General features: G+C 41.5%; 2 protein-coding genes across 2 annotated transcripts in view; one reads left to right on the top strand and one right to left on the bottom strand.

The window, feature by feature from the left end:
* The window catches only part of PNO1 (partner of NOB1 homolog), a 22,518-nt gene extending 15,412 nt beyond the window's left edge, over window positions 1-7,106 (top strand). Inside the window, exons 6-7 of the mRNA XM_040458218.1 lie at window positions 5,912-5,982; window positions 6,633-7,106. Of these exons, the coding sequence (XP_040314152.1) occupies window positions 5,912-5,982; window positions 6,633-6,700 (139 nt within the window). The 3' untranslated portion in view covers window positions 6,701-7,106. The remainder of the gene's footprint in view (window positions 1-5,911; window positions 5,983-6,632) is intronic.
* Window positions 7,107-8,035: 929 nt separating this feature from the next.
* The window catches only part of PPP3R1 (protein phosphatase 3 regulatory subunit B, alpha), a 68,759-nt gene continuing 66,294 nt past the window's right edge, over window positions 8,036-10,500 (bottom strand). Inside the window, exon 6 of the mRNA XM_040458220.1 lies at window positions 8,036-10,151. Coding sequence (XP_040314154.1) covers window positions 10,104-10,151 — 48 coding nt within the window. The 3' untranslated portion in view covers window positions 8,036-10,103. The remainder of the gene's footprint in view (window positions 10,152-10,500) is intronic.

Here is a 10,500-nt window from a genome sequence, read left to right as displayed (position 1 = left end):
CCCTGTCGTGTTCCTGATCTCAGGGAAAAAGCTCTCAGTTTTTCCCCGTTGAGGATGATGTTAGCTGTGGGCTTTTCATAAATGGCTTTGATGATCTTTAAGTATGTTCCTTCTATCCCGACTTTCTCAAGGGTTTTTATTAAGAAAGGGTGCTGGATTTTGTCAAAGGCCTTTTCTGCATCGATTGACAGGATCATATGGTTTTTCTCTTTTTTTTTGTTAATGTGATGTATCACGTTGATTGATTTGCGAATGTTGAACCAGCCCTGCATCCCAGGAATGAATCCCACTTGATCATGGTGAATAATTCCGTTGAATTCGATTTGCTGGTATCTTATTGAGAATTTTGGCATCCATATTCATCAGGGATATTGGCCTGTAGTTCTCTTTTTTTACTGGGTCTCTGTCTGGTTTAGGAATCAAAGGAATACTGGCTTCATAGAATGAGTCTGGAAGTTTTCCTTCCCTTTCTATTTCTTGGAATAGCTTGAGAAGGATAGGTATTATCTCTGCTTTAAACGTCTGGTAGAACTCCCCTGGGAAGCCATCTGGTCCTGGACTCTTATTTGTTGGGAGATTTTTGATAACCGATTCAATTTCTTCGCTGGTGATGGGTCTGTTCAAGCTTTCTATTTCCTCCTGATTGAGTTTTGGAAGAGTGTGGGTGTTCAGGAATTTGTCCATTTCTTCCAGGTTGTCCAATTTGTTGGCATATAATTTCTCATAGTATTCCCTGATAATTGTTTGTATCTCTGAGGGATTGGTTGTAATAATTCCATTTTCATTTATGATTTTATCTATTTGGGTCATCTCCCTTTTCTTTTTGAGAAGCCTGGCTAGAGGTTTGTCAATTTTGTTTATGTTTTCAAAAAACCAACTCTTGGTTTCGTTTATCTGCTCTACAGTTTTTTTAGATTCTGTATTGTTTATTTCTGCTCTGATCTTTATTATTTCTCTTCTTCTGCTGGGTTTAGGCTGCCTTTGCTGTTCTGCTTCTATTTCCTTTAGGTGTGCTGTTAGATTTTGTATTTGGGATTTTTCTTGTTTCTTGAGATAGGCCTGGATTGCAATGTATTTTCCTCTCAGGACTGCCTTGGCTGCGTCCCAAAGCGTTTGGATTGTTGTATTTTCATTTTCGTTTGTTTCCATATATTTTTTAATTTCTTCTCAAATTGCCTGGTTGACCCACTCATTCGTTAGTAGGGTGTTCTTTAACCTCCATGCTTTTGGAGGTTTTCCAGACTTTTTTCTGTGGTTGATTTCAAGCTTCATAGCATTGTGGTCTGAAAGTATGCGTGGTATGATTTCAATTCTTGTAAACTTATGAAGGGCTGTTTTGTGACCCAGTATATGATCTATCTTGGAGAATGTTCCATGTGCACTCGAGAAGAAAGTATATTCTGTTGCTTTGGGATGCAGAGTTCTAAATATATCTGTCAAGTCCATCTGATCCAACGTCTCATTCAGGGCCCTTGTTTCTTTATTGACCGTGTGTCTAGATGATCTATCCATTTCTGTAAGTGGGGTGTTAAAGTCCCCTGCAATTACCACATTCTTATCAATAAGGTTGCTTGTGTTTATGAGTAATTGTTTTATATATTTGGGCGCTCCGGTATTCGGCGCATAGACATTTATAATTGTTAGCTCTTCCTGATGGATAGACCTTGTCACTATTATATAATGTCCTTCTTCATCTCTTGTTACAGCCTTTAATTTAAAGTCTAGTTTGTCTGATATAAGTATGGCTACTCCAGCTTTCTTTTGGCTTCCAGTAGCATGATAAATAGTTCTCCATCCCCTCACTCTCAATCTAAAGGTGTCCTCAGGTCTAAAATGAGTCTCTTGTAGACAGCAAATAGATGGGTCTTGTTTTTGTATCCATTCTGATACCCTATGTCTTTTGGTTGGCACATTTAATCCATTTACATTCAGTGTTATTATAGAAAGATATGGGTTTAGAGTCATTGTGATGTCTGTATGTTTTATGCTTGTAGTGATGTCTCTGGTACTTTGTCTCACAGGGTCCCCCTTAGGATCTCTTGTAGGGCTGGTTTAGTGGTGACAAATTCCTTCAGTTTTTGTTTGTTTGGGAAGACCTTTATCTCTCCTTCGATTCTAAATGACAGGCTTGCTGGATAAAGGATTCTCGGCTGCATATTTTTTCTGTCTAGCACCCTGAAAATCTCGTGCCAATTCTTTCTGGCCTGCCAAGTTTCAAAAGAGAGATCAGTCACGAGTCTTATAGGTCTCCCTTTATATGTGAGGGCACGTTTACCCCTTGCTGCTTTCAGAATGTTCTCTTTATCCTTGTATTTTGCCAGTTTCACTATGATATGTCGTGCAGAAGATCGATTCAAGTTACATCTGAAGGGAGTTCTCTGTGCCTCTTGGATTTCAATGCCTTTTTCCTTCCCCACTTCAGGGAAGTTCTCAGCTATTATTTCTTCAAGGACCCCTTCAGCACCTTTCCCTCTCTCTTCCTCCTCTGGGATACCAATTATGCGTATATTATTTCTTTTTAGTGTATCACTTAGTTCTCTAATTTTCCCCTCATACTCCTGGATTTGTTTATCTCTCTTTTTCTCAGCTTCCTCTTTTTCCATAACTTTATCTTCTAGTTCACCTATTCTCTCCTCTGCCTCTTCAATCCGAGCTGTGGTGGTTTCCATTTTGTTATGCATTTCGTTTAAAGCGTTTTTCAGCTCCTCGTGACTGTTCCTTAGTCCCTTGATCTCTGTAGCAAGAGATTCTCTGCTGTCAGCTATACTGTTTTCAAGCCCAGCGATTAATTTTATGACTATTATTCTAAATTCACTTTCTGTTATATTATTTAAATCCTTTTTGATCAGCTCATTAGCTGTTGTTATTTCCTGGAGATTCTTCTGAGGGGAGTTCTTCCGCTTGGTCATTTTGGATAGTCCCTGGCGTGGTTAGGACCTGCAGGGCACTTCCCCTGTGCTGTGATGTATAACTGGAGTTGGTGGGCGGGGCCGCAGTCCGACCTGATGTCTGCCCCCAGCCCACCGCTGGGGCCACAGTCAGACTGGTGTGTGCCTTCTCTTCCCCTCTCCTAGGGGCGGGATTCACTGTGGGGTGGGGTGGCCCGTCTGGGCTACTTGCACACTGCCAGGCTTGTGATGCTGGGGATCTGGCGTCTTAGCTGGGGTGGGTAGGCAAGGTGCACAGGGGCAGGAGGGGCAGGCTTAGCTTGCTTCTCCTTAGGTGATCCGCTTCAGGAGGGGCCCTGTGGCAGCAGGAGGGAGTCAGATCCGCTGCCGGAGGTTTGGCTCCGCAGAAGCACAGAGTTGGGTGTTTGCGCGGAGCGAGCAAGTTCCCTGGCAGGAACTGGTTCTCTTTGGGATTTTGGCTGGGGGATGGGCGGGGGAGATGGCGCTGGCGAGCGCCTTTGTTCCCCACCAAACTGAGCTCTGTCGTCCGGGGGCTCAGCAGCTCTCCTTCCCTTTGTCCTCCAGCCTTCCCGCTTTCTGAGCAGAGCTGTTCACTTACGACCTCCCAGCCGCTAAGTCGCGCTTGCTGTCGGAACACAGTCCGTCAGGCCCCTCCGCTTTTTGCAAGCCAGACTCGGGGGCTCTGCTTGGCCGGCGAGCCGCCCCTCCGCCCCGGCTCCCTCCCGCCAGTCCGTGGAGCGCGCACCGCCTGGCCGCCCTTCCTACCCTCTTCCGTGGGCCTCTCGTCTGCACTTGGCTCCGGCGACTCCGTTCTGCTAATCCTCTGGCGGTTTTCTGGGTTATTTAGGCAGGTGTAGGTGGAATCTAAGTGATCAGCAGGACGCGCGGTGAGCCCAGCGTCCTCCTACGCCGCCATCTTCCCTCCAAGCTCTGTACTATCTTCTTAATCCATTGTGTTCTGAAATTTCATAGTGATATGTGTTAGTGTGGGTCTGTTTTTATTCATTGTACTGGACCCTTTCAAATTAGAAACTCATTTTCTATAATGAAATTTTAGAAATTTCTTAGAAATTTTCTTGAATCGTTTTGGCTTTCCTTTTCTTTCCCCACCCTATCTGGAATTCCTTTCTGTAACTCTGTCTTCTAATCCTTATGTTTTCTTAACATCCTGCTGTTGATTCATGGGTACATGAAATGGCTTTTCTGATCTTACTGACTTGATTTTGTTTTGTTCTTGCGGTTTTCACTTTTTTCTCCCCACAGCCTCTGTTTCTGTAATGCTTTCTTCACCTTGCTGGTTGTAACTTCTACTTTTTGTATTAGATGGTCTTCCCAGATTCTGGTGATCCTCAGTGTTTGCCATATGTGTGAGGCAGTAAAGAGCAGACTGGAAGCCCTGAGCTCACAGGGGCCTGAGGGGGTGAGGGGGTAATGCTGGTTGACTGTAGGCTTCACTCAGGGTTACTGCCAGGCTGTTTCTTTGAGGAAGCCCTAATGTCTCTTTTAGTCCTTCTTTATTGGGCAGGGCAGGTTCCCCAGAGAAGCATTCTCCAGGCTCTTTGCTGCCAGACTTTGAAGCCTGGTTATGGAAGACAGTTGGAGGTCTCAACAATCAGTGTGCAAATATTTGCTTTGACATGCCCCTGTTTTTAACATGGTACTCCCACTTCAACTGTACCTGGTACCCCTGGTCCAGACATCATGTCTTTACCTTTTCCAGGGAACAACCCCCACCCCCATAATTTCACCCGTTACAGTGGGTGGTTGCCTGATTCCACAGAGTAAGGAAGAAAATCGGAGGATCGTCTTGAACAGACTTTCACTTTTACCCCAATTTCAGAAATGCCTGAGTCTGTCTGGGCAAGAGGGTTCCTCTTGGTGTTCCCCCTGCCAATTTTGGTGTCAGTTTACTGATATTTTTTGAAAGATGGGCTCAAAAAAACAAAACTATGTTGTCCATCTTGTTTGAGTCAGTCAGCCAGGAATACCCATTAGAAGGGTCTGAATGACCCTATGAATAAAGAAACTTAGATAACCTTTATTTTTATTTTTTTTAAACGTTTTATTTATTTTTGAGACAGAGAGAGACAGAGCATGAACGGGGCAGGGGCAGGGAGAGAGGGAGACACAGAATCGGAAACAGGCTCCAGGCTCCAAGCCATCAGCCCAGAGCCCGACGTGGGCTCCAACTCACAGACCGCGAGACCATGACCTGAGCTGAAGTCAGACGCTTAACCGACTAAGCCACCCAGGCGCCCCTAAACTTAGATAACCTTTAGAAAGCTTTGCAGTTGAAACCCAAATATTTTGATTAAATACAGCGTTACTTGCATTTGTGGGTACTTAATAATCCCACCTCTGCCAGTGTGTAATCTTGGACAGGGTTTTTGTTTTTTTAATTCTTGTAAATTTACCTCATTTGTAAAATGGGAGTAAATTACCTAATAAAGCTCCTGTAAGGATTAAATGGGAACACATAGGGGCACCTGGGTGGCTCAGTCCGTTAAGCATCCAGCTTCGGCTTGGGTTATGATCTCACGATTCGTGGGTTCAAGCCCCATGTCGGGCTCTGTGCTGACAGCTCAGGCCTGGAGCCTGTCTTTGGATTCTGTGTCTCCCTCTCTCTCTGTATTCCTCCCCTGGTGTCTCTCTCCCCCCTCTCTCTCAAAAATTAAAAAAAAAATTTTTTTAAATGAATGGGAACACATAAAGGCATACACAGCACATAGAAGGCACTCACTTGTTAGTAACCATCATTAACTAAGAATCTTAAATTCTTGGTTTCTTAAAAGTTTTTTTTTCTGATTTTTATTGGGATATAATTTACATACTATAATATTCCCCTTCAGAGTGGTTTTTAGTGCATTTAGAGTTGTGCAGCCATCACCACCTTCTTTATTTAGAGATCTGTATCTGTCATGATTTTCCGAAGTTTCTGGATTAGGGGGCTTCATTAAGGAAATGCTTGTTGTTGCTAACTTGTCTCACATTCTCTCTTGCAGGAAAGTTCACATCCTTGGCTCTTTCCAGAACATCAAGATGGCAAGAACTGCCATATGCAACCTTATCCTGGGTAACAGCAATTTATTCCTTGGGTGTGTTCTCTGGAAAGAAAAGAATAGGGAATTTACAACTCAAACCACATTTGCCAATCAGTGTAGGTGAAGGGTAATGTTAAAGATAGCAAGTAGAAATGGGGGTTGGCAAATGTGTACCTAAAGAAAAAAGGAGTATTTTTGCTTGGATTCTGTTTGCTAGAGAAGATACAGGGTTTGTTGGATTATATTGCTTAAATCTTTGCTACTTTCCCCTGAGGTACAGTGAAAAGCCCTTCCAGAATAGTAGGCAACATGTTTTAGGTTTCAACAAAAAAAAGAGCTGCTGGTCACCATCAATTTAATTGACACACTTAGTCCTATTTTCAAGCTGTGCAGCAAAGTCCGTTAACTTCTGTTAAGAGTTACAGGATTGTAGTAGCTTGCTCTAGATGGGATTTTCCATCAGTGCCCAGATCTGATTGACCAGCTTCTTTTTGAAACAGGTTGGTGCCTTTGACTCAGGATTTAAAATGTTTTTGGAGGATATTTGGGTATGGTTTACAGTTCTCTTGTTGGTTTAAGAGCAATCCACTGGAAAATGTTCTTTATAGAGTTGTAGACTGCTTTCCATGTAGCTTCTGTATGTGGGTATATTTGTATAGATAACGTTTATTTTCCTCTGCAGGAAATCCTCCATCAAAGGTTTATGGCAATATCCGAGCCGTGGCTAGCAGAGCAGCAGATCGGTTCTGATTTCAAATCAAGAGACTTTTATCTTGTCTTTGGACTCTAGAGAAAAAGCCTTCTCCTCCACATGTGGTCACAAGAAACCATGTGAAGAGTATTCCAGTCACTCTAAGCCTTCATCACTTCTGTTCTCACAGCCAGAAGCATAAACAGAAAGGAAAGGTTTGGTAATACAGCAACTTTGAGGATAATTTCCATATCTGAATTTGGCACACTATACTTACACATTAACTATAATTTATTCATTTTCAATAAAAGATTTGCATTGTTTATGATTCTTCTAGGAGGGAAACTTCTGGTTTAAACAGTACTGTATGAACTTATCAACTTATTTATAAATTTATAACTTTTTATAAATTTATAAACATTTCTTGTCTATGGAGTGTAATTAAAAAAATCATCGCACAAAACCGCTCTGAATCATGACCCTTAATACTGGGTAGTATGTGGGTTTTTTAGAATCAGAAGCAGCAGTTCAAAGATAACTGTAGTGAACAAAGGCAGGCTAGCTAGTCTTTGTACCTATTTTGTAGTTTATAAAATTAAAAACATCACAAAGTTGATGGTGAAGAAAGAACTTTATTTTTCAAATAAACACTTAAAGTAGCCAGACCAGTGTTTGGGCATATTTCTTCTAAGTAGTAAAGGTGAAAAATGGTAAAAGAGCGTTTTTACCAAGACTATGATGTTCTGCAAATGCAAGAGGTTGTTTTAACTAATGCCTGCCTGTTTAATCCTTCATTAAGTATTTAATGAGCTAACGCTAAGAGGTAGATGGAATTCTAGACAAGTGAGGCTGTCAGTGAACAATGGACAGAAATAGAAATGAATGCCCTTGTGGAGTTTTCGTTTTATTTCAGTAACCAGGGAAGACAGATGTACAAAATACCCAAGTAAGTTCTGTCATCAGAGGGTAAATGCAACGGAAGAGGGGGGAAAAAAAGGGGGGGGTGGGGGTAAAGGAGACACGGGTGTAGTATGTTCACATGGGATGGCCGGGAACATCGTTGGGAGCCAGGACATATTTGAACAGACCTGGAGGCATTAGCTGTGCAGGATCTGGCAGGGGAGACCATACACAGGCCCACAGCAGAAGCAAAAGCCCAAAGATCCAGGAACCACAGGAGGCGAAGGCAGCTGGAAGCAGAAGAGGGGTAAGTAGTAAAGGCATAATGAGGAAAGGCTTTGTGGGTCCTTGTAATAACTTGTGTTTTTAACCAGTGATAAAGCAGATTTATCTTATGGCCTATAGTCAAATACCAAACATCAATTTACCTAATGGACAAAACACTACCTAATGGCTGTGGGAGCCCAACAAAGATGACTGTGAGTACACTCAAGCAAGTTTCAAATATTTTATTTTCTTATTCATACAGTATGAAGTTTTCTAAAGATCCCACAACATGACGTTTCATGCAGAAAAAACTAAACATTCAACATAAAGCCCTCCCCCACCCCCACTAAAAAAGAAAAAGAAAAAAAAAAAAACCCTCATTCCCCAGTAAGGAAATAATGTTTGCACTATTTTTCTGTAACGCCAGCCAAGATATGCACAAGCAAGAGAAATAGAAAGCATTTGCTAAAATATTTGTAACAAATACTTATGTACAAAAAATTCACAAAAGACTAGTTCCCCCTTGAAGCAGAGCACATGGCAGTTGACACTGGAACAGATCAAACCACTGGCTGGGATTATAAGCCACGTACTGATCCAGAGGAAGAAAGTTACATGTAGTGGAGATTCTCAGTTTGAACATTAACATTTCCAAAGTTTGGCAACATTATCTTTTAAAATTATGCAAATTATGTAAACAAGAGGTACATTTTAAATTGATCTACATGCAAAACTCCATGTCATGCAAAGACACCAAGCACCGGGATTTTTCTCTCACAGACAGAGCCCATGATGTGCAGCACTCAGTTGAAGGAACAGCGATGGCAGGCAGGCGTGCCCAATTTAAGATTCATTTACTTTGATTCAACCTGCCCTTTTCCACTCATGATTATGAAACTGGTTTTCTAGAAAAACTACATAGGGGAAGACTACTTTCCTAGAAAGCTAACCAAAATGTTCTCTTCCAGCCAATAGTACCTTTGCAGAAAAGGGAAGGGATAATATCAAGTGGTGGAACATGATACACTACTTTTATATCACACGTTTCTTCAGTTATCATCCATTACAAATATGGGCAAATCAAGAAAACCACCATGCACTCTCTATGCCTTGTGGTAAAGAAACAGGAGAGGTATAAATTTTGATACAATTTTGCTCTTCTGTGGCATACAGAGATCAAAAGACTTCTTCCATTTAAATCACCAATCTGTGTGGGTGTTTAGATATGTACATGCACATTAAATATCACCAATTTTCCAGATTAGCTGCAAGTTTTCTGAAACGGAAAAGAAATTTACGGTTCAAACAGAAGTTTAATGACAAACTGTTTACCCATGTAATGAAACAAATGAATGGATACTGTAAGTAGTTCAAGATTACTTCAGGTATTCTTCATTGAGTAATGTCTTAAGATAAATCGTGATTGCCTCAGATAGCTTCCGGCCTTTCCACAACTGGTAACTTACATTTAACTCAGGGACATTTAAGAAAGGAAAATGGCTCCTCGTTCAGAAGTAACAACGAAGCAGCCGTGAGCTTGGTGCGGTTCCTGCTGGAACACAAGGAGGAGCTCTTGGCGGCAGCACTGCACTGTACTTTCTCCTCAGGCAGAGATGCAGTAGAGCTGCTCAGCAACGAGACCTAGTCCCTGGAAATCTATTCATAGGTATAAAGAAAATTACAGACTCCTCTGTTACAAAAATGTAATTAAGGTAAGTAATAGGACGTTAACAAATGCTTTGTCAATCTCTCAAAGGAGAAAGCACAGGAAAAGGAAAATAGCTGGCCTAACACCCGGCTCAAATTGTACAACTTTCTATCTATATATAAAACTGTGTGAAATAAAAGTAAGGATGTTTTATGTTCTGCTTGGCACTTTTGTACTCTATCATTTTGCTTCTGAATCAAGTATATTAAATTAAAGCCAACCTACACATATAGAAAGCTACATATATCTATATATAAATATTTACATATGTATATATAGATACTTTCTTGTTATAAAAGATGAAGAAAAATAAATTAAAAAGCCAACCCCTTCCCTTTCTTCACCACATTGATATGCTCTTTTCATGTTGCTGTCCTTCAGACTTTAAAGTGCTACACTGAGTTATTGAGAGAATAAGAGTTCAATAACACTTAGTTGGCTTCATGAGGCTCGTGTTGGAAAATGTGGCTTCACAGAGAAAAATACTTCCATTTAAATACACAGAGAGCATTGCTGGACGTCTTGAGCAGATCTTCAGAGATGGAGAAGAAAGCAAAAGTGTTGGGTGGTACTCTTTAGAAAAAGAGTCACACATCTACCACCATCTTTTTGTGGATATCTAGGCCACCTACAACCTGCAACAGATAGGAACAAATCAAGCTTAACCACGTTTGAAAATTCCTTGTTACTAGTCTGACCACCTTAACCAAATTACAATTTAAGGGGCTCCTGGGTGGTTCAGTCAGTTGAGTGTCCGACTTCGGCTCAGGTCATGATCTCACAGCTCATGAGTTCGAGCCCCGCGTCAAGCTCTGGTGCTGACAGCTCAGTCTGGAGCCTGCTTCGGATTCTGCCTCCCTCTTTCTCCACCCCTCCCCCACTCATACTCTCTCTCAAAAATAAACATTTTAAAAAAAAAAAAACCCTACAATTTAAAAAACAATACTACTTTAACCATTTTCAGAAGCTGGCTTTTGAGGTTTG

The sequence above is a fragment of the Herpailurus yagouaroundi genome, unplaced genomic scaffold (assembly GCF_014898765.1).
Source record: "Herpailurus yagouaroundi ecotype Mexico unplaced genomic scaffold, PumYag 221, whole genome shotgun sequence".
Classification (NCBI taxonomy): domain Eukaryota; kingdom Metazoa; phylum Chordata; class Mammalia; order Carnivora; family Felidae; genus Herpailurus; species Herpailurus yagouaroundi.
This window is presented reverse-complemented; position numbering and strand designations above follow the sequence as displayed.